This window comes from Danio aesculapii, chromosome 4 (assembly GCF_903798145.1).
Source record: "Danio aesculapii chromosome 4, fDanAes4.1, whole genome shotgun sequence".
Classification (NCBI taxonomy): domain Eukaryota; kingdom Metazoa; phylum Chordata; class Actinopteri; order Cypriniformes; family Danionidae; genus Danio; species Danio aesculapii.
This window is the reverse complement of record NC_079438.1, coordinates 12,010,647-12,034,985: the sequence shown is the minus strand read 5'-3', so window position 1 is coordinate 12,034,985 and position 24,339 is coordinate 12,010,647. Positions and strand designations below refer to the sequence as shown.

Genomic DNA, 24,339 nt, shown 5'->3' with positions numbered 1-24,339 from the left:
ATATAAGCCTATGATGTTGTAGAAATAAAAAAGAGGTCATAATTATGAGGATGAGATTTGGACTCAGATATTAATAGGAAGTAATGTTTTATATAAGAGAAATTAATGTAAAACTCTTACCATTCAGTCACTTAAATATATTATTCCAAAAACTCACACAAAAAGGTAAAGAAATCTGAGATCTATTAGTAATTGAGTGAATGTCTTTGTTTGACATGTACTGAGAAGTTTTGTGCAGTCAAATATAAAATAATGTGTAAAACTTCAGGGCCAGGCTTGAAATGAAATGAAAGGAAGACAAATTAATCCTCTGTCCACAAATGTTTCTGATTGAGAAACAGTCTGCTTGAGCGCCTACAGGCAGCCAATCAGCTTTCTCTGAGCCATATACAGGCAGCCAATGAGCTTTCGCTGATCAGCGTGCAGGCAAATGTCCCGCCCATGGCGCTCAGTCTGAGGCGGAGAGTGAAGAGTGCAGAGCTTTGCTGTTTGCTGTTTAATTCCTTTAATTCCACTTATGTTACGAGTGTTGTGCGTCTATTCAAAGTAAGTGTATTATATCTGACCTTTGTAGCGTTCGCAGATTTGCTGAAATTATCTTGCGGCTTGAACTGCTTTTACATGTGTGCTTAATGCTAATATACTCTCTTGTTTTTAGCTCGAAGCTACGCTGTAAACACTTCTGTAATCCGTAACTCGCGGGTTATCTACAGGGTTTCTGCAGGGTCTTAACTTTCGGCCGTAAAAAGTCTTAAATTTACTGAAATAGTGTGTTGTAGGTCTTAAATCTTTTTTTAAACAGGTCTTAAATATCCTTTTTTCATGTATTGCTAGTAGAGCTTATAAGACTTTATCAGTGTTGTTGTTGTTTGTGTGTGTTAAAAAAACAATGATGTTTCAGAAAGAGTTATGATTGTCAATTATATATTGAATATTTAATAAGAGTGTTGCCATGAATATAGCCAGTGCTGCTGATATGGCATTAAAATATAAATGTATGCAAACAGCATGTAATTAGAATAATTGTCTCCTCCTCCAGGTTAACTATAAACACTAAAATATTCCCATCAGGCTCCGTTGAAGACTTAATTGAAGGACAGCGAGAACATGAGCGATCCAGAACCCTGCAAAATTAAAAATGAAGACTCTGAACAACAAATAGGTTGGTGTTTATTACTGATCAGGGGCAGCGCGGAGGGTTGTTGGGCATCTGGGGCTTCAGATAGAGGTAAAGTTGGTTTTATATTAGCACATTCGTTCATTTAGCAGTCTCTATATTGTTTACCATGTTACTTTGAATATTCGATCAGAATTAGCATGCAAGTATGTAGGGCTGGGCGATATGGCAAAAAAAAAAAAAAATCTAGGTTTTTTCATAAAGTTTGACCGATTCACGATTTCGATTTCGATTTTTTTTTTTATTGTGTAACTAGTCAACTTAAAACATTACAACAACATGACTGAAGTAACATTCTCTTTATAAGTAACTTGAAAAACCATCTGGTTAAAGAACATTGTATTTTTAATGGCCATGCCATACATAAATTGGTCAACAAGGTGTAAATAAATGTAAAACAAATTCACAAGTTAAATATCGTTGCAGAAGATTTGAATGAAATAAAGTAAATATTGTGCAATTTGAATTAAACATTAAATACTTCTGAATATATAGTAAGAAAATAACCATTTTAACCAATGTAAACATTACATCAGTCAACTCAAAAAGTTAAGCAAATTTAAAACAATTAAGCAAATTAAAAAAAAAAAACTTTGTAGACCATCATGCAAACAAAGCATGTTGTTGATAAGTCACATGTAGCTGTTCTTTACAGGTTTCTTGAGAGAAAGTTCTGTCTGCAGTCTGACTGTATGGGCTGTATGGGCTAATGTAGTTTTACTACCTTCAATGGTGCAATTGCATATATTGATGAAGTATTGATACTTTGACTACAAAGTAAGCATAATAAAAATTTTCATTTGCTTTGTGTAAATTAAATATAAATTAAAGATTAAGTAGATTAGTTGATTTAACAAGACAATGTGTGCCTGTTAATAAAGTTTCTAATAACTACCTTTTCTAACAAAGGCAATAATTTTCATAATAAATAAAATGATTACTTACGTGCTGGTCATAAGCCATGTTTGTTAAGGTGATGATAAGATCACGTGAATTATGGTTCGTCGTTTAATCGGCGTCCAATCCCGGATAACTTGCGGAAAGGTAGAGTAGCCAATAGCGCTAGAGATAACAAGTGAACCAAGTCCCGCCCCAGGACTGACAAAATTCCAAAATGTTTCGCGCGAGCAGAGAGAAGAACCAGCGAGCGAGCGGAGAGAACTGATCGCGCGCGCGCTGTAGGCATGACCTCGCTCGCGAGAGCGTACATCGTGCGCACAGATGATGAGGTGCGCGCGCGGGACTTGTTTTCTTCGCGCTGGATCAGTTGAGCGCGCACGTGAAGATCCCCTGTGCGCTCGCGAGCTGTAGTTTTCTCGCGTGTAGATCTGTAATCTGCTCACGGTTCACTTCTCCTCGCGCGCAAACATCACCGCTGCGCTCGATTAATATTGGCATTGATTTGCCGCCATAACATTCTCTGTTACATTCCTTCATAGAGCACCGTACTCTCACAAGTGAGCGGCTAATTAGGCGCGCCATCATGTGGTCGGACAATATTGCCTCTTATATTGTACCTAATTGTTTTATTTAAAAAAAATCGCGATACCTCGATTTAATGAAAAATTAAATCGTCTTAAAATGTAAATTCGAATTAATCGGAAAAATCGAAAGAATCGCCCAGCCCTACAAGTATGACTTAAACAACATTAACACTGTTTATTTGACTGTGAACAATGTTGTACATTGATAATCATTTGCTTCTAATATGATTTCGCTATTTGAGCAAATAATACTTTAATAAAATTATATTATTAAGAGGAAAGTCTGAATGTGCAAATATAAAACCAACTTTACCGCTATAGGCTTCAGTCCCAATTGTTTTTTTCAAAGCCATGAATCTTTTGGGTTTAAGTTTTGTCAAAATGTAGTTTTTCCACACATTATGCAGAAATATTTAAACTGGTTCATTTATGCTTTACTACAGTATCAATAAAGCAATATCAGCTGGGCTTTCTCTACCTATTTTCTTTATTTAAGAGTTTTAAAAATTTTTATCAGAGGCAGCCCCACAGCAGTAAGCGCTTTCTGTCTCTCCTTTCTGAAAGCGAGTTTACACACACACACACACCGTGGTCCTGCATAGCCACGTCTCCTGTCAGTCACTCAACAATTATCTCATCGCTGCACAACAATTGTACTTCATGTTTGTTACTGGCTTTAGTTTCATATTAAAGTAAGCTTGTTACTAGTTGCTATTGTAACTACACGCGCAAGAGTCAGGCAGTCTTGTCTTGCTCCATTTAAGATTTACCTCAGATTTTGTCTGACAGTTCCATATGATCTGACGAGATGCTACACGCACAGGCTGTTCTGATTAGCTGTGAGTTTTGATTGATTCATTCCGGTGTATTTATGTGAAAGTGAAGTCTGACAAAAATAAATATTCTCATCAGGAATAAAACCACCCGTTTTTATACCCGTGCTGACTCTGCCGTGCTGTAGCTATAAAGTTAGGTCTGCTACTGTTATTTTATACTGGGTAGGCTACTTCATTTATTTTATTATAACAATAATTTGCTGAAAATTATGCCTTAAATGAGCAGAATTTTAAGGGTAATTTAATCCAAATGATTACAGCCTCAACTATAAAAAAAAACACAACTTGTAAGAATCCCATACCCGTTATATAATTTAATTTTGATTCCTCTTGTCCAATTTCTGCATGCCTATTTTTTCACCTGCAACGCTGCCAGGAACTTCACCGCTGGAGAGCACCTTCAATAATAATCTAAACATTTGTTTAGAGATGGACTGCAAGATGTGCTCGAAGGAGTGGCTACATGTTAGGGCTGCACGATTAATCTTATTATTATCACGATTATGATATTTGTGGCCCACGGTCAATATTTAAATATAGTCACGATTTTACAGTATAAACGCAGTTTTTTGTTTTGTTTTTTTCCCTAATGCATTTGCCTGACATGTAGACAGAAGACATTGTCCAATTGTTTCAATGTAAAAAAAAAAAAAGAAGTCATTGTGGCCCTGTTCACGTGGATATTCAGGTTCGTTTTAATCTGATGCAACTTTTATTATTTAAAAGAAAATAAAATGTAATTAAAAGTTTCAGATCAATTAAACTCAATTTAAAAATGAAATGACTAATTTCCTTTATTTACAATTAGACCATGAAATTTATTCTGTTTTACAGTTTTAATAGGTATATATGTTTTTTTTTTTTAAATAACATTCATTTAACACATTTTAGCACACCGAAAGTAATTAAATTACCTGTCTTTTGATGAAAAAATTTATGCAAAGGATCAGGAATTGATCGCACGTGCAAAAAAAAAAATCCTCCCAACATATGCATCCCTCTCATGCCACACTTTCGAGGATAAATTTGTGTCTGTGTAAAATTTCAAATAATTGTCAATAACTGAAATAAACATAAAAAGAGTTTTTTTTAAAAAACTAAAAATAACTAAAACTGTATTGTGTACATACAAAATTAACTGAAACTAACTAAAATCATAGCAAAAACCTCCTTCGTTTTGGTATTTGTAAATTTATTTAATACACAGTCTTACTGTAAGCCGTTTAGAAGTAAATCTAATTCGCGCTGCAGGTGTTTGACCCATACCGTACGGCACCTCAGAGTCTGTAATCCTGCTGCCATCGAGACGTTTCAACTCTCAAAGTCAGTCCTTGCTGTTGCTCTCGCCACAAAAACAAAGAGAGGACATGACAGCAGCACGGTGACGGCATTAAAGGCACTTAAAACTATTACTTTAACACATTTCAGGGCTTGACGCTTACTTTTTTTCTGAAGGCGCACATGTGCTCCTAAGTTGGAGCACATTAAAGAATTTTAGGAGCGCAGTGAAAATATATAAAATAATTTGTGTTCTTGTGTAAAAAATGTACAAAAGGAGATGTTTAGAAGCAAAGCAGTTTCATTCATTTAAATACAATAAGTACAATATGTTTAATTTTACTGTAACGACAGCTTAAATAATAATTATTTATGATTTAAGCCGTATGGAGTATAGCTAGCGGTCCACAGCAGGACTGGGATCAAATTGCTATAATGAAGGCCACTCTAAACGTCAAACTCAAGCCTAGGCAGCTTCTTTTTGAATTTTTTTTTATCCACTTTCGAGCTGAAAAAAGCAGAAATGGGGAGTTCTTATTAAGTTATTGTTAAGTTGATACAAATGTGCAGTATGGTTAGTGCAGGGCATCACGGTGGCGGAGTGGGTAGCGCAATTACCCCACAGCAAAACGGTCACAAGTTCGATTCTTGGCTGGGTCAGTTATCATTTCTGTGTGGAGTTTGTGTGTTGGCGTGGGTTTCGTCGGGGCACTCCGGTTTCCCCCACAGTCCAAAGACATGCGCTATAGGTTAATTGAATAAGCTAAATTGGCCATATTGTGTATGTGTGATTTCGGGAGTGTATGGGTACTTCCCAGTGTTGGGTTGTGGCTGAAAGGGCATCCGCTGTGTAAAACATATGCTAGATAAGTTGGCGGTTCATTCCGCTGTGGCGACCCCTGATTAATAAAGGGACTAAGCTGAAAAGAAAACGAATGAACAAATGGTTAGTGCAAACATTCACATGACCAGAGCTATTTAATCTGTATTTGTATCATAAGAAAAGTATGGCTATCAATTGTCCCAAACAAAATATTGTTTTACACAGCGAATGCCCTTCCAGCTGCAACCCATCACTGGGCAAGAAAATATTGTTAATTATATAATAATATATATTGTACATATTGTCTTTAATATGCTATGAAATATACTTGCAGTAGCTAGATTGAAACACACCTTTTCTCCACAGCACACAAAATATTGACTTTTAAGAATAATTTTATTTATCAAAATGGATTTTTTTTGCATAATATATTCCACCCTACTTCCAACATGGGAAAAGTATGGCAATGTAAAGAAAGACACAAGTACAAACTCATGTGCAAAGCTGATTGTTTATCTGAGCCCTTTATCTTTCTGGGCTTTTGAAAGAAAAGCTGAATATCGAAATGCCTCGAAAGTTTCCTTCTTCCCCAAAGTAACACCATCTTCTCTATTAAACTAGTGGCTTTCAGCAACAGAATAATGTCTTAATGACTACTTCTTATTTAATAGAAAAATAAAAGGTTTAACACCTTTTAAATGGCACTGTTTCTTTTCAGTGTGTTTAAGTAAAAAAGTCTTACTATTCATGTGCACCACTGACAGGTCAAATCTGCTCTCTCTCTCTCTCTCTCTCTCTCTCTCTCTCTCTCTCTCTCTCTCTCTCTCTCTCTCTCTGCTGTTTTGTTGGAGCTGGGATTAAGAGATTAAGAAGCACCGGCCAAAGTTTGTGAATAAAGCAAAAACTAATACAATTAACGTTAATATCGAAAGCAGAATCTTGGACATGTCCTGGAAAAAGAGGATGTATTGTCGCCCCAAATAATGAGCTTGGCCAGTCAATTTAGGAAAAGGCTTATCTTTTCCACGTGTCCTCGTGCTTTTCTTAATGCAACTAAGTTACCAAAGTCAGACAGCAGTTCTGTATCCAGTGCATCTCTGTGGGTCTGCATGTGAGTCTGTGGCGGAGTGTTCCCAGTTTCTCGCGAACACAGAACCGGGCCGCCCCTGTAAAGTCTGTGTGGGAAGCACTAATGTTGAATTGGGTCTTAAGGCTGATTTATACTTCTGCGCCAAGCGTATGTGTATGCTGCAGCGCAGCCTACATGTGGACGCATAGCCCTTCGCCGTGGGCGTCGGCATCGCTGACGTGCACCTCTCAAAAAATGTAATGCGTACACGTAGCGCAAGCTCTGTGATTGGTTGGCTTGGTAGCGCTGATGAGTGTGGGCATAGGTGAGAGACGCGTGAGCGTGATGCAGCGGGTGTTTACAAGTGTGGAGTCCCGTGAAGGAGTTCCGGATGGAGACTGCTGTTTTGTGTTTACCTTATGATTAAAGTTGTTGCACGTCTGCCGGTTCCCGCCTCAAAATGAGCGAATTTGAGCCACTTGTACATTTTAAGGAAGCGTTCAGAAAAAACAAAACACCAGTGAAGGAACTCGACACAGAGAAACATAGACACCTACTGCAAGCTAGCGTTTCGAAAGTGTTATTGCAGAGCAACAGAGACAGCGCGCAGAAATATAAATGCATGCCTACATTCAAGGCTTGTGCCGTTGGTCACGCCGATCACTTGACGCAGTAGTATAAACCAGGCTTTACACTGTATGCATCACGATATGCCATCCATGGCCGTATTGTAGCCGTTGTTGATGGGGTCAGCATGTGCTTCAGTCACAACAGATTTTCAACATAATACACCATAACTTAGTGTGAAGAGCTTGTTGTTTTACCGTGGTCGAGTGATTTAAGTAATCAATAACGCTCATTAAAAAAAATTGCACATGTGCGACTAAATACATTTTCCAGCTTGCACACGTCTATTTTTAGTCGCAAATGCGAGCGAAATGGTCACACTATCGAGCCCTGCATTTGTGCCCAATAATGGGTTTTATTTCACTTAGAAGATCCGGTTAAAAAGTTCACCAAAGCAAACTGAATCATTTGAAACAATTCACTTCCCCAGTAAGCACTTATCCACAAACTACTTGCTTTTTAACAAGCCTAATACCCACTTCTGACTCGAAATAATCCAATATATATTCTCATTCAGTTATTAGAACAGTAACACTAATATCAAATTTGAGAAGTGGTGAACGCTCTGGTTACTGAACTAACCTCCGTTCCCCAAGGGGGGGAACGGAAATGCTAATCCCACTTATGAAAGCCAGTTTTCTGAAAGAGTATGTAAACGAGCCAATAAAATGCCAATGAATTGGCAGCGTCCGCTTGCGCACCTGATGCTTGTTGCAATCAATTTAGCAATAAAAAGCACAGAAGATTTACGGATATAGATATTTTTTTTTTCAGGAGCCGCAAGCGTCTAGATAATTTCTAGGAATTTAAATGCGACAGTCTGTTGGGAAAGAGTGCAGTCCCGATAGGGAGGATGCTGCGGAGGCCACCTGCTACCCAAGTGGGGAGATATGGTGGCAAAAGAGTAAATGGACTAGCCCTGAGAAGGGGGAGTACGCATTTTTATATATATTTTTATATATATATATATATATATATATATATATATATATATATATATATATATATATATATATATATATATATATATATATATATATATATATATGGTTAGCGGAGAGGGAAGACACAGGTCCACCTGTGAGCAAGGACTGCACCATAGCTGAACAGGCATATGGGATCGCCTAGTGGGGATCACACATAGCAGGCACCTATACCCAAAACGCGGGCTGACCAGAGGGCAGACCTTCAACGTAATGGGCCAGCGAGTGACTCCTCCGCTGAGTCAGTGCTGGGGGCCTCGTAGGAATCTCTGCAGGGCTCACCTAAGCGGGGAACTTTACTGACAGAGTGAATAAGCACACGTATCTCTGTGTTAGGGAGAATAGCGCAGCAAGCGTGTTTCAACACCTTAATCGAGTTGTTTCCTCAATCATCAAGGGTTACCTAATACCCTTGAGGAAACCGGCTCCACTCGCAGATTGTAAAACCTTGCAAATATATTGGGTGTTGCCCAGCCCGCAGCTCTACAGATGTCTGTTAGAGAGGTGCATGCACCCAAGAGAATGCGATGCTCCGAGTGCAGTGCGCACGCACTTCTCGGGGACACTGCTCGCCCTAGTTCTGGTAAGCGAGGGAGATGGCATCCACTATCCAGTGAACCAACCTCTGTTTTGATACGGCACTTCCCTGCTGCTGACCACCATAACAGACGAAGAGCTGCTCAGATGATCTAAAGCTCTGAGTGCGGTCCAGATAAATTCGCAAAGCACGAACTGGACAAAGTAATGAAAGGGCTGGGTTTGCCTCCTCCGGGGGCAGCGCTTGCAGGCTCACTACCTGGTCTTTAAATGGTGTGGTAGGAACCTTGGGCACAAATCCTGGTCTCAAGACAACATGAGAGTAAGCTGGCCCGAATTTCAGGCACAAGTCACTGACCGAAAATGCCTCCAGGTCCCTGACCCTCTTAATCGATGCCAACACGATCAGCAGAGCTGTCTTCAGGGACAGAAATCTTAAAGATACTGAATCGAGTGGTTCGAAGGGATCTGTACGCAGGCTCGTGAGAACACGGGCGAGATCCAAAGAGGGCATGAGAGGGGGGCAGGGTGGATTAATTCGCCTAGCGCCCCTGAGGAACCGGATGATGAGGTTATGCCTTCCCAAGGTGCTGCCAGCCAACGCATCATGATGAGCGGAGAAAGTAGCCACGTAACCTTGAGGGTGGAGGGCGACAGCCTGCTCTCCAGCTTCTCTTGGAGGAAAGAAAGCGCAACGCTGATCTGGCAATTTCGGTAGTCTTCTCTGCGAGAGATGCACCTTTCAGTGAATAAACTCCACTTCAGGGTGTAGGTGCACCTAGTGGAGGGGGCTCTAGCCTGAGTGATAGTATTAACCACCGCAGTCAGTAGGTAACCTAAGTCTTCCTCGCGTCTACGGACCACACGTTGAGGTTCCAAAGGGTGCCAGATATGGTGCCCTGTCCCTGAGAGAGTAGGTCGCGATTAGGGAGAGTTCTGACATCCAGGTCCGGTTTGGCCAGAGGAGTGCAACTAACAAGACATGCTCCTCGTCCTCCATGACCTTGCACAGTTACTGCGCGAGCAGGCTCACTGGGGGAAATGCATGTTTGCGCATGCCCCGGGGCCAGATGTGGGCCAGTGCATACGTGCCGAGAGAGCCCTCAGTCAGGGAAAAAAAACAACCGGCAATGAGCGTTGTTGAGGGAAGCAAAGAGATCGATCTGGGCTTCCCCGAATCGTGCCCATATCAGCTGAACGAACTCGGGGTGGAGTCTTCATTCTCTGAGATGTAAAGACTGCCGTGAGAGCACGTCAGCTGCACGGTTGAGCTCGCCTGAAATGTGAATGGCACGCAGCAATTTCAGCCGAGTTGACTCCAGAGGAGCAGACGGTGGGCAAGCTGAGACATGCGGTGAGAGCGAATACCCCCCATGCGGTTGATATACGCCACTGTGCTTTCCGTCCTGACCAGCACGTGCTGCTGCTCCAGCACCGGAAAAAAATGGTGGAGAGTGAGGAACACTGCCAACAGCTATAGGCGTGGATATGCCAATGCAACTGGGTTCCTTTCCACAGGCAGCAGCTGCATTCCCGTAACACACAGCCCCCCGATCTTACATCCCTGCCGATATATAACTCCTATCATATCCAACTGCACTGCTGTGAATTCTTGGGTGAATCCACCGGCGGTGTCATCGACCAGGCCAGCCTGGGATATAGGGGAGTCAAGAAAGCGAACTTTGTCGACTCCGTGCATATCTTTGCCAGGTTTTAGACCGAGGTGGCGCTCCTGGACCACTAATATGGCCATCGTCCTTCCCAGGGCACACACAGCGGACTTGAGGTCTGTGGAGCTCAGTCGGGTGCAGAGCGGGGCTTGTAACAGGCCTGGCTTGGAACTACCCTCGTGCAGCTGGGCCAGCGCGCGTGCATGGACCCTAGTGTGCAGGGTGGAGGCACCCTGGCCCGCGGCTGTGTTGGCTCTGGCTCCGGGGAGGCAGAAAACTGACACGCTTTGGATGGGAGACAAGGCAAACTCCAGCAGAAGAGGCACCATTCGAGACCGCACTGACACGTACAATCTGGAGAATCGACCCGTACACCCTGGCTGCTCCACCATCAAGGGTGGTGAGGCGGAGGCGCTCGCAAAACGGGCAGATAAGGGTGCCCTCCAAGACTGCGTGAGCCCACTGTGCACTTCCGGGAAGAAAGGGATGGGAGGCTAGAAGGTCTTGCCTTTTTTCCTCCATATTCACCCATCTAGTTGGTCCGGCTGCGGGGCTGGGGGATAAACCATGCCTCTCCTTGCTTTTCTTGTGCTTTTTATTGCTAAATGGATTGCAACAAGCATCAGGTGCGCTAGCTGACACTGCTAATTCATTGGCATTTCATTGGCCCGTTTACATACTCTTTCAGACAATTAGCTTTCTGAACGAAATTCCCATAAGTGGAATAAATCCACTATAGCACTGAAGTTCCCCATCCAAAGGGGAACCGATGATACTGCGCATGTGTGATTCAGTGAACCGAACACGAACAACAGCACTGCGGGTAAACCGAGGGCTTAAATGAGAGGATCTGATAAAAAAAAAAAAGTTTATTTCATAACTGAAAATCGTAATGGAATTTAAATAAGCGAATCATGCTTAAGTTGGGTTGCAAAACTTTACTGTAAAACATTTTTCAGATCATGGTGATGATTAAATTGCTATTGCTGGCTAGATAATTTTGTTATGTTGAGTCCTAACATCCATGTTAAATATCTGAACTTCCCATCACTACAGTGTATCTAATCTCAGAGCAGCCTTGCACACATATTGTACCTAAGTCTGCTATCTGGTGGGCTGTTGTATTTGAATTTGAGGATGGGTATGGTATTGGTAGATGATACTGTTCATGTATCCTCTAAATACAAATAGACTGACAGTTTCAATTTACTATAACTTCTATGTTAAGTGTCTTTTGGCACAATTTACATTGTAAAAGCACTAGATAAACAAAGATGAATTGGATTGAATCTGCTTAAATGTGTACATGTTAATGGACCAAACAAAATATGATCTGATTTATTTTAATGTGCATCAAAATTACAGTGTGATTAGCCAATGTTTCCAGTGTCTCTTCACTTTTCAGCTTTTGATGAGAGTTTTTAAGACTTAATGAAAACTTTTTTTTTTCAGACCTAATTGAAGAGAATGAGGGGAGTAAAGAGGAGGAACATTATTTCAAAATTGAGGAAAAAACTCATTTACAGACTGATGGTATTTTGAAAAGGAGAGACAAGAATCGTTTCACTTGCACTCAGTGTGGAAAGAGTTTTGGAAGTAAAGGCGATCTTACGATTCACATCAGGATCCACACTGAAGAGAAACCATTCACATGCACTCAGTGTGGGAAGAGTTTTAGCCAATCATCACGCCTTAATCAACACATGATGATCCACACAGGAGAGAAACCATTCACATGCACTCAGTGTGGGAAAAGTTTCATCCGCTCATCATCCCTTAATCTACACATGATGAGCCACACTGGAGAGAAACCATTCACATGCAATCAGTGTGGGAAGCGTTTCAGCCAATCATCACACCTTAATAAACATATGATGATCCACACTAGAGAGAAACCTTTCACATGCGCTCGGTGTGGGAAGAGTTTTAGCCAATCATCACGCCTTAATGAACACATGATGATCCACACAGGAGAGAAACCATTCACATGCTCTCAGTGTGGGAAGAGTTTCATCCGCTCATCATCTCTTAATCTACACATGATGAGCCACACTGGAGAGAAACCATTCAAATGCCTTCAGTGTGAGAAGAGTTTTTGCCAATCATCAAACCTTAATCTGCACATGATGAGCCACACTGGAGAGAAACCATTCAAATGCCTTCAGTGTGGGAAGAGTTTTTGCCAATCATCAAACCTTAATCTACACATGATGATCCACACAGGAGAGAAACCATTCACATGTACTCAGTGTGGGAAGAGTTTTAACTGCTTTTCGCACCTTAATCAACACATGAGGATCCACACTGGAGAGAAACCTTTCAAATGCACTCAGTGTGGGAAGAGTTTCAGACAGTCAACAAACTTTAATCTACACATGAGGAACCACACTGGAGAGAAACCATTCACTTGCACCCAGTGTGGGAAGAGTTTCAGCCAATCAGCATCCCTTAATCAACACTTGAGGATCCACACTGGAGAGAAACCATTCACTTGCACTCAGTGTGGGAAGAGTTTCAGCCAATCATCATCCCTTAATCTACACATGAGGATCCACACTGGAGAGAAACCATTCACATGCACTCAGTGTGGGAAGAGTTTCAGACAATCATCATCCCTTAATCTACACATGAGGATCCACACTGGAGTGAAACCATTCACTTGCACTCAGTGTGGGAAGAGTTTCAGCCAATCATCAAACCTTAATCTACACATGAGGATCCACACTGGAGAGAAACCATTCACTTGCACTCAGTGTGGGAAGAGTTTCAGGCAATCATCAAACCTTAAGCTACACATGAGGATTCACACTGGAGAGAAACCATTCACTTGCACTTGAGCCGCGGTCACACTGGATTTTTCTCCCCTTAGACTTCCATTCATACGCACGTTAATGCGTCAGACCGAAAACGCAAGTTTGTGCGTCAAGTTTCGCAGTTCACTGCCTTGCAAAGATCAAGCTTTGTGAATTCTGACCTGCGAAATCACATCACTTGACTGTGTGAGACCAATCGAAGATCAAAACATGACCTCTCTGGACAGAAATTTAAAATATGGACCAATCGCTCACTTTTTTAATGTCTAATCATCTTGTTTAATCCCGCTCCTTTTCGCAGTGCCATACAACAGAATTTTGCATTCTCAAACTAGTGTGCCCGCAGCTTCGGTGTAGGATGAGTTTCAACAACTCATCAGACCTTAAACACATAAAGACCCACACTGGAGAGAAACCATTCACATGCACTCAGTGTGGGAAGAGTTTCAACCGATCAGCAAACCTTAATGAGCACATGCAGATCCACACTGGTGTGAAAGAGTATATGTGCTTGAGTGTGAGAAGACTTTTATTACAGCTCTAAAATTGAAACTGCACCAGACGATTCACACTGAAGAGACCGTACAAGTGTTCACACTGTGACAAGAGGTTTAATCGGTTAACACATCTGAAAACACAAAAGAGGATTAACACTAGAGGTAAACCGTACAGATCTGATCAGTGTCTACAGAATTGAACAAAAAGTTGCACACATGACATAAATACAGCAAAACATTTTCCCACGTGCACAGGATGTTTTAATGTCTGAATAATGTTTGAAAAGGCTGAGTGACGGCATACTGTTTTTCCAACACTCCTACACTGCAGTAGGAGGGGTTGTAAATGTGTCGCTCTCCTCGCGTTTACCGTAAACACAATGATGGTGGCTGAGAGAAGAACAGTTTTATAAACATCTGGCAAACAGCACCTCTGCGGCTTAAAATCTCTCTTTGCAAGTGATTGTACAGGTGTGGATACATCTGTACTCCACTCTCCAGTGTATTTGTGTAGCTAGTGTTGTTTTAGATTATGTTCTCTGTCTGACTCCCTGAATGAGAAACATCAATGGGAAGACACCGCACATCAAAGAAGGTGGAGCTCCAGGACCGTTAGTTTGCAGTATACCAGGGCCTCAACTTTAGAAAGCCCATTCAATTGTCCTATGTTGCATCTTTTATTAGTGGAGTTTCTTTACTTTTAGGTTCAAGATTCTTTCTAGTTTACTTCATTTACTTTTTTGAGTAGAATACTTGATGAATATTTGATGATTTAGGCAGAGCAACAGGTATGAAGTTTTACAATATTAATACAATGTGATGATCCCAAGACTCCAGATTGGAGTATGTGGTAAATCCTGATTGGATGCCTGCATTACTCATCAATGGGTATAAAAAAAGGATGTTGTGTTAGCTACCCCAGGACGCTGTGGCTACTCAGGAGTCCTCATGACAAGTCCTGCCATCTTATTGACTCTTTAACCTCATGGTTTTGTTTTGCATTACTTGTATCATGTAGTTAAAGTGTTGTTGTGATTATATCCTAAGTTCTTTATCTTCATTATTATCCTTAGACATTTGTTGGTTGCTTTGATTGATTGTTCTATGAGTTACATTTTATAATAAATGATTTGCATTCAGGCTATTTTGTTGGCTCATTTCTCTTTTATGTTGCGACTCAAACAAGCGGGTCATAACACTTTGTAAAATGTGTTCGGTTGTATCCGAGATCTTGTCTTTTCAGTCATGACCATAGGTGAGAGTAGGAACCTAGATTGAGCTGTAAATTAAGAATATTGCCTTTCGACTTAGCTCCTTCACCACAACAGACAGTCACATCAACTGCGTTACTGCTGCACCGATCCATCTTTTAATCTCATATTCCATTACTCATGAAAAAAATCTCCAAACTGGATATGGCCACCTTTTTCCAGTCAAGCACCATGGTTTCGGTCTTACAGGTGCTGTTTCTTTCCCTGCCATGTCACACTCAGCAGCATACCGTACCACTGCATGCTGAAGGTCCATGTCCTATGAAGCCAAAAGGACAACGTTATTTGCAGATGGCAGAGACAGTCCTAGGCTGCACCTTAAATTCTGTCAGTAAAAATGATCATATTTTTGAGATCAGCCTCAAAAATAACACATTTACAAAATAAAATGAATAAATAGACATTGTAGTGGTGGAAGGGGAAGTAGGATGGCTTGTTTAACTATAAACCAAGATGGAGCTCTCTCAGGAGGGATGCGCGAGATGTCTCAGGCTGAAGGCGTGATAATGAAATAAATGCTCAGGAAGCCACAACCCTCTTTAATCAACTGGCTGTTGCAATGTACTCCAATGCTACCTAGGGTGCTTATTGTTCTAGTGAAATTAATTGACTAAATTATCATACTGTTTTAAATATTGGAAATAAATATTTACAGGGATATACTAAAGCAGAGAAGTAACTTTAGGAAGGCAATTCATTTTGAGTATGTAGTTTATTTTGAGTACCTCAGAGCAGTGGTTCTCAATTCTGGTGCTTGTGCAAAATTAATTGACAACTGTCCCAAATTAATTTTAGCTCTTATTACTAGATCTTAGAATCACACCTGAGAAACCACAAAAGCAGAGATTTGGCTTATCTTAATCCGCTTAAGATCAATTTGCACCAGATCAGCAAGAGACAACATTTGTTTTCTTCGCCAACTGGCCTCAACGAAACCTGGCGTTCCTGATTGGTTGGTGACTCTGCTTCAGTGACGTCCTTGAGATTCACTCGCTTGTGAGTGGAAGTTGTCCTGGGTTACTGGGGTGACAGACTCTGCTGAGAGTCGGTTTGCAAAAGTTTTTTGCGGTTTCGGTGTTTCCTAAAATTTAAGAGGTTGCATGGAAAGTTCTTTGAGACTCGATTGCGTGGCGGTGCAGTGTCCGAGAGCAAGGCATGAGGGGGCAGAGAGCAGCAGCGAGCATGAGCAAGCTAATGCAAAAAGCTTTTTTTACTGTTGCAGTAGGTTTTTAAGTGATCTGGTTTGGTCCATCCCAATGGCACTGTCTTCCAATAAGCAGTTGCCATGGAGGGCAGGTCCACGCCCCGTACCATTATGCTCAGGGTAAGTCATTAACAGACTGCTTGGTAATTTCATGTGGTAAAATATCTTGTAAGTTCGTTACTATCTTACATCAAATGTTACAAGACAAATACTGTTTCTGATACTAGTTTTTCATTTACACCAATGTATTGCAAATATCACTAGCTTTTGTTTAGCATCAGACACATACAATAGGATTCATCTGCTATAAGGTTTAAAAACCATTGATTACCTTGGTTGCAATAAACATGTAGTATTCAAAGAAAGGCACTGCCCCAGAGGGACATATTTAGTGATCTCCCTAAGTTTCTAAAAAAAAATTTAAGTAGCACACAATTCTTAAATTCCAAATTAAATTTATGAAAATTTTTGAAATTGTTTTTGTAAATGAATAGTGCTAGGCATGGATTAATGTTATTATAAATTTTTTATTATTATTATTTTTTATTATTTTTGAGACTGAGAATCTTACATTTGAGAATCTTACATTTACATTTTGTTGGGAATGGGAAGACATTCCTCCAGCATGGAGAACAGTCAATGAAAATGTTAGAGAAAGTGATTTATAGCCTGCGCTAGCTCACAGAATGGAGCCTCCTGGAGGGGATGTAGACCTTCAGCAGAAGGTGGAGGTAAGAGGGTGCAGTGCCAGTGATTTTAACTTGATATGAGCCTCGAGCGGTAACCAATGCAGAGAGATAAAGAGAGGAGTTACATGGGCTCTCATTGAAGACCAGATGAGCTGCAGCATTCTGGAGCATCTGTAGAGAAATAAGGGTGCAGGATGGGAATCCAGCTAGAAGGGCACTGTCGGAGTCCAGCCTTGAAATTACTAGACTTTGCACTAAAAGTTGTGCATCATGATTATGCAGAACTGCATGATGGAGCCGTGTTAGCTATGTTCTCTTTGAAGGACAACTGATCATCCAGAGTCACCCTAAGATTTCTTACCGAACTACATGGGGTAATGGTGGATGATTCCAGCTGGATTGAGAAATTGTGTTGAATGTGTGGAGTTGCAGGGAAGGTGATGTAAGCGGTTGGTGATGTTTTTTCCATATCCTTCAGGCAGTTTGATGTGAGTTAAAATTTTGGAAATTTAGTGGAAAACTGCCCTTTGTAGTGTTTTGGCAAAAAATAGAAGGAGAGAGACTGGTCTGTATTTTTCATCCACTGAGGTGTTGAGTGATGGTTTTTTGAACAGGGAGGTTACCCAGGCCTGTGTAACCCCGCTGGCCCTACACCACCCAACCCGCTCTGAGCTGGGATCGGACCGGCGACCTTCCGCATGGCAGTTGTTCTAACAAGTAGGCTAAAGACCATGGCCCCTAGCGTCTGTCACCAGAGCACCTGTAGAGGTCAGAGGAGTGAGGTTTACCTGCACAGCACTTCACTAGCTGGCCTCCGTTACACCTGCTTAAAAGTGGTGGGAATGTGCCAGTGTGCCATTTGTTCCCTTTGGCGCCGTTCATACCGCGGCGGCGAAGCTAGTTGATGCGCCAGCAGCTTTTGACCGCTGGGTGGCACTTTAACCACAGATTTACAGCTTTGCCTTTTCACAATACTAAATAGACGGTTCTGAATGTGTACTTTATGTGATGTGTTCAATTAAAATATAATTTAGTTTTAGTTTTCTTAGTAATAAACACTAAGATAAATTAGAAATGATACATGGTGAAAAGCCCTAGGCTGCAAAAACCAAATATAAGAATTAAATTCTTTAGCCTTTATAGTGCCCTATTAAATTGCGTTAGGGTGAAATAAATGTTTAGATTTCTTTCACCATCATGGCGATGTTATTACCTCAAATCTTAAACGTGCGCATATGAAAAACAGCACACACTACAAAATAATATTAAGATTATTGTGCCAGTGGAGCACATCACCTGATTGTGAACTTGTGATCACCTGAACTTACTTTATCAGTAGGCTATCTATTATTTATTACAGCCTATGTTACAAACATTTGACCAACTGCCACTTCATAAAAAACACGCTCATGCACTCAGAACTAGTGGCAGTTATGAATTAAATAAATGGGCATATCCGCACGCATGTTCATTTCTCTTTCACATGCATGCAGAGAAAGAAAAAAATCAGCTTGTTTAAAAAAAGCGCATTATGTCCACTAATGTATAATAATAACAATAATTAGCTATATCTAGGTCAAAAGCAAAATTGTTACCTGTTGACCGCATAGGCTAGCCTATAGTGTGGAAAAATATAATTCACAACCTGGGATGCGTTTTCCAACACCATCGTTAGCCAGCTATGTCGTTCGTTGATTTGCCATTTCCCAAAAGTTCGTATATAATAGTTTAGTTGTTACATATAGTATTGCATTAATTGCAGAGACGTTAAATAGCAAATTTGAATGCTAAAGGATTTCGGATACGTATAAAATAGCTAGTTTATCAGACTCGCCAAGCAAGAGTCTTCCATGCAGTAATTGTTAGAGTTCACATACATATCAAAATCTCTGGATGCCAAATGTAGAAAGAAAAAGCTATAAATTAATACATTTATAGTAAGAAGGCTCTAGATTCAACGAGTAACTAAAAATACAATTTTAGAGGATACAAAAGTTTGGATAAAAGCATTTTTAGGAGAACTGGAAGAGTCAACGCAAAACACTTGATATTAAGTACACTCCCAAAGCAAATGACTTTATATTTCTTCAGACTGAATACAAAAAGAGCATTTGGGGAAATAATATTATAAGATTGAGCAAGTTTGTGATTTAGAGCAGTTATGAGTAGAGACTTCACCAACTTTATTATATAAGAGGAATTTATGTAAAACTCATATCATTCTGTCACTTAAATATATAATTCCAAAAACTCACGCAAACAGGTAAAGAAATCTGAGATCTATTAGTAATTGAGCGAATGTCTTTGTTTGACATGTACTGAGAAGATTTGTGCAGTCAAATATAAAATAATGTGTAAAACTTTAGGGCCAGGCTTGACTGAAGGTATTATACAATCAGGGATTGCACAGAAACAATGTTGTATTCCTCTGAAAAGACTGAAGAAGAAGACAAACTAATCTGTACACAAATGTTTCCCTCTGTTGTCAAGAGACTGATTGAGAAGCTTGCCCATTTAAAATGGCGGCGGTATAAGCCACGGCGGTAAAGGTCACTTTGAACTCTCACCTACTGTAGACAGCATATATACCTGCTATTTATATGAATTATTTTGAAATTTAATAATATACAGTGGTGGCCAAAATTAAATTAATTTAGTATATAATTTATCCCTCATTATATACAAGCAACCATTTGCCCTTTGTTTATAAAGTAAGGCAATGTTTAGTGTCTAATGAAAGAGAAACTCTTTATTTTGTTATTTTGAACAAAACAGTGAACAAAAGCTAAAAAAGTTTTAGAATATTTGTTCGCCAGTAATAAGTTTGTGGTCTTTGTTTATTAAAAATGTATTTGAAATGCATATTTGTTTTACATTTATTTGTTTAAAGACATTGAAGACGTGCTAAAAGAGAAATGAATTTATTATATTATTGTTTCTGAACAAAAACCCTAGACTGAAGGAAAGTTAAAAAAATGTCATTGTTCTTTAGTAATAAGTTTGTGTTTGCAAATCCAGATCATTACAATAATAAAAATGACGACCCAGATGTTTAAGGGATAGGTTTTATTTTAAATGAAATATTTTTTTCTGTGCGGTTTGCATTCATAATATTAATCTAATTATAAATCATAGTAAAGTTTATTTCTTTTATTATATTCATAACAGCTTTTACAGTCATTGCTCCCAACGATGTCGATGTCACAGGGTACCTGTTACATTTCTAAGCGCTGTCATCACATGGTCGTTTCAGATGACTCAAAATAAACCTTATTTAATATTTTTAAACGTTAGCAGGACGATCTTAATTTGTAAATGAGATGGCTAGAAGTAATATAATTCGTTTTTCATTAAATATGACAGTATTTTTAATCTCTCCCATAAGACATAGAGGCTCGACTTCAAATTATGAGCAGCTAAGCGCCCTCTACAGGAGAACTATTTAAAAGGCGCTTAAAAAGAATTGCCGCCCAAATAAAGTTTCCTTGACGGCAGAAAAGCCAATTTGTACTCCGTGAAGATCCAAACGGAACAACCGTGTAAGAAAAGTTACGTATGAAGTTTTTGACCTAATGTTTCTTGTGATTTGACTGTGTTATTGTTTCAAGTAGGCCTAATGGAATGTGATCAGCTCGCATCAACATCGATCCATTTAAACTCAGCCTATATGGTAGTTAGTTGTTGTAAACTAGATTTTAAAAAGCATAAATATTTTGTTTTCAAGTACAGAAAGTGATATAGGCAAAAAAGTCAATTTGATCACATCTGTCATAAAAACATGTTTAACTTCAAGTAGTTTTGCATGCTTTAATAATGTATCTTTAGACTGGGTGTATATTACATGCTTAATAATTTTTAGACTGTGTGTGTGTGTGTGTGAGAGTGTGGATTATATATATATATATATATATATATATAAAATTATTTTTATTATTTCAAATAAAAATGATCACATTATATTAAAATATTATTATATCCAGTTCCCATAAAACTTTGCTTAAATATAAAACCAAAAAGTAAATAACTGCTTGGTCTGACAAGTTTTCAGGACATTTCAGCACAACACTGTTTAACTAACTGCCCGATGGCCTTAAATGTTGTCACCTTCTAAAATTAGAAGATGTTTATTACAACAGCGGAGCACAAAAGGATAACGTTGGGGAAGTGAATGAAGTTCGGTTGAGCTGATAATCCTTCTTTGGGGCAGGATGGATGACAGACACTGAGGAAGACCGAATGCAGGCTTGCGGGGAAGACAGACTGACGACACACACAACTCTGACAGGACACCGGGAACACTGGACAGACTAGAAGGAAACAGAGATCAGGTAAGTTCAAGAGATGGGATAAGCTTATAGTGACTACCAGGAAGTACTCGCTATAAGTCCGCTTCTTGGGAACGAGACCGGACAATGAGTAAAGTGGAGTGTGTGCTTTTATAGTGAGTGTGAGTGATTGGGTGCAGCTGTGCGTGATGAGTACTCAGGTAAGGATGCTCGTTGCGTGATATTGGTGGAAGAGCCTGGCCAATTCGTGACAGTAAGCCTATCTGTTACCTCTTTAAACTGCTAACTTCATACAGTATAATTATATAAATGTTAACACTGTATACAAAAGATGAAATATAACTGTCACCCTGTTTTACTTCCAGTGAATACAACGAAACCAATAAAGCAAGAAATACTGTTGTGGCAGAACAAGGCAGAAGTGTTACAAAATAAAGTTCATGAGCTGGAAGCCTTGAACAGTGAACTTCGCCAGCAAGTAGTGGAGCTTTCAATGCAGCAGCAAAGTAAGAGCTGAACATATTGTTTTGTATAATGTATAAGTTAATACAGACACTGTGTATATTAGTTTGTAGAGATTAGACTGGTTGTGCACTGTTTCAAATAGTATATTGCAAAAAAACTTTTTCAATCATTTGTATTGATTTTACATTCAGATGATCTGATTCCTGGTACATCAGTTGGACGTGGAGAATCCAGTGCTGTTGACCTATTTAGTGATGAGAACGCATCAACGGATGTAGAGTCATCAGTGACAGACGAATCCTGTGATGACACCTCTTCCAGTTCCAGTTCAGAAGAGACTCGAGAACAAAAACAACAGCAAGAAACAGAGAAAGAACAAGAAGAAGGACAAGAAGAATAAATATGACAAGATAAACGAGGTCCAGTTTTAATTTGATGGTAGTTATTTCTGTTTACATCATAATGAATGATACGATTTGTTTTCTTTTTAAAATAACAGTTTGGTGTGTCATTTGTTTCAATTGTCTCCTCTCTATGCAATCCACAATTAAATGTGTTTTTGAAAATCTTTCACAAGCACATGTACACGCTCTCTCTCTCTCTCTCTCTCTCTCTCTCTCTCTCTCTCTCTCTCTCTCTCTCTCAGATAAACATGCTCTTTCTCTCACACACACATACAGTTCATGCTCACTCTCTTATACACTCACACACACTTGTACATGCCCTCACTCACACACACACAAGTACACATGTACATGCGCTCTCTCTCTCTCTCTCTCAGACACACACACAAGTACATGCTCTCTCTCTCACACAAAGTCTTATACACAATTACACACACCTGTACACACTCACACACTCACTCTTGTACAAGCTCTCTCACACACACCTACATTCTATCTCTCTGTCTCAAATGTACTTTTTTCACGCTCTTACACACACAGATGTGCCAGTGTTAATGATACTTCTTTCTATAATTTTACGTGCTCATTAGGCTTAGGATAGGTGGTTGCCTTGTGATTATTTGGTCATGAAGGTATTAATTGTTTTAAATAGTTTTTCAGCTAATAATGTTCGTGATGTCATACATCGCTACAAAAGGCTTTTGAAGCTGACAAGACGTGGAGCAACCATGACCAGAGCATTCCAGAGAGAAGGTGTCTCTCGAAATGCAGTGGCCCAGCTCGCTCCAGCTGCAGAGCTGTACTTTGCTAACAGGGAGCAATTTAACAGCATTAGCTTCACACCAGGAAAATGAACAGAGTTCGCTCAAAAGTGTAGAGAGCTCATTGTTGGAGATGTTCACATAAAAGTCCTATCAATGAAAAGGAAGGGTTCACTTTTGCCTTTTTGTCTGAATAAGTGATTAGAGTAGATTTGCTATGTCGCTTATTGTTAAGGCCATGTTTATTGTATGTTTCTTTGTTCAATAATGTTTCTGTTTACTGTTGTTAAAATGTAGAAGCAAAAAAGTAGAGCACAATAAGCTCAGCTTATAATGCCAAAAAAATATATTATATTGAGATAAGATGCAAAAACCTTTAAATGCCGTCTAAATTCATTAAATTTCTTTCCCTTTTTTAATCCTGGGTCGCCACAGCGGAATGAACCCCCAACTTATTCAGCACATGTTTTACACAGCAGATGCCCTTTCAGCTGCAACCCATTACTGGGAAACATCCATACACACTCATTCACTACGGACAATTTGAGCTTACTCAATTCACCTGTACCACATGTTTTTGGACTTGTGGGGGAAACTGGAGCACTCAAAGGAAGCCCACACCAACATGGTATGCCACAGAAATGCCACCTGACCCAGCCGAGGTTCAAACCATCAACCTTCTTGCTGTGAGGCGAACGTGTTACCCACTGCGCCACCATGTCACCTCATCATCTAAATTGTATTTCTAAAATTAGTTATTTTTCAGCCGACTATGTTAAAGACAATGAAAAAAAAACAATTCTTTGCCACAAAATAGTTAAATTACTGAACTGAGCCTGAAAAAATTATGAATTTTAGAAAAAAAAAATTATATAGCGGCTGCATGGTGGTGCAGTGGGTAGCACGTTCGCCTCACAGGAAGAAGGTCACTGGTTTGAGCCTCGGCTGGGTCAGTTGGTGTTTCTGTGTGGAGTTTGCATGTTCTCCCGGTGTTCGCGTTGGTTTCCTCTGGGTGCTCTGGTTCCCCCCACAAGTCCAAAAACATGTGGTAGAGGTGAATTGGGTTGGCTAAATTGTCCTTAGTTCATGTGTGTGAATGATTGTGTATGGATGTTTCCCAGTGATGGGTTGCAGCTGTAAGGGCATCCGTTGCATAAAAACATATGCTGGATAAGTTGGCGGTTCATTCCGCTGTGGATGTAACAACAATTGTTCTTAATGTTGTATATAGTAATAAACACGTACATACACTTGTCAATTTGTATATTTGCACTCACTACTTCCTATTTTTTTTTTTTTTTTAAATATACTTATCATCTGTTTTTTGTCCTGTCTCTGTAATTCTGTTGCACTGTAGAAGCTCTGTCACGAAAACAAATTCCTCGTATGTGTGAACATACCTGGCAATAAAGCTCTTTCTAATTGTCCTGAACCAAATGTTTTCTTCAGCTTAATTACCTGGGCT

General features: G+C 39.8%; 1 protein-coding gene across 2 annotated transcripts; it reads left to right on the top strand.

Annotated features, from left to right (window-relative positions):
• The first annotated feature begins 458 nt into the window (after positions 1-458).
• On the top strand, positions 459-14,929 carry LOC130222090 (gastrula zinc finger protein XlCGF57.1-like). 2 transcript variants are annotated; one of them, XM_056454718.1, is made up of 3 exons: positions 459-546; positions 1,072-1,162; positions 11,937-14,929. In XM_056454718.1, the coding sequence occupies exons 2-3, from the start codon at positions 1,108-1,110 to the stop codon at positions 13,319-13,321; spliced, it is 1,440 nt and encodes a 479-aa protein (XP_056310693.1). In that variant the 5' UTR covers positions 459-546; positions 1,072-1,107; the 3' UTR covers positions 13,322-14,929. The 2 variants fall into 2 exon arrangements, with proteins under 2 accessions (XP_056310693.1, XP_056310692.1); XM_056454717.1 differs by having other exon boundaries at positions 460-546; positions 1,040-1,162.
• Positions 14,930-24,339: the final 9,410 nt, after the last annotated feature.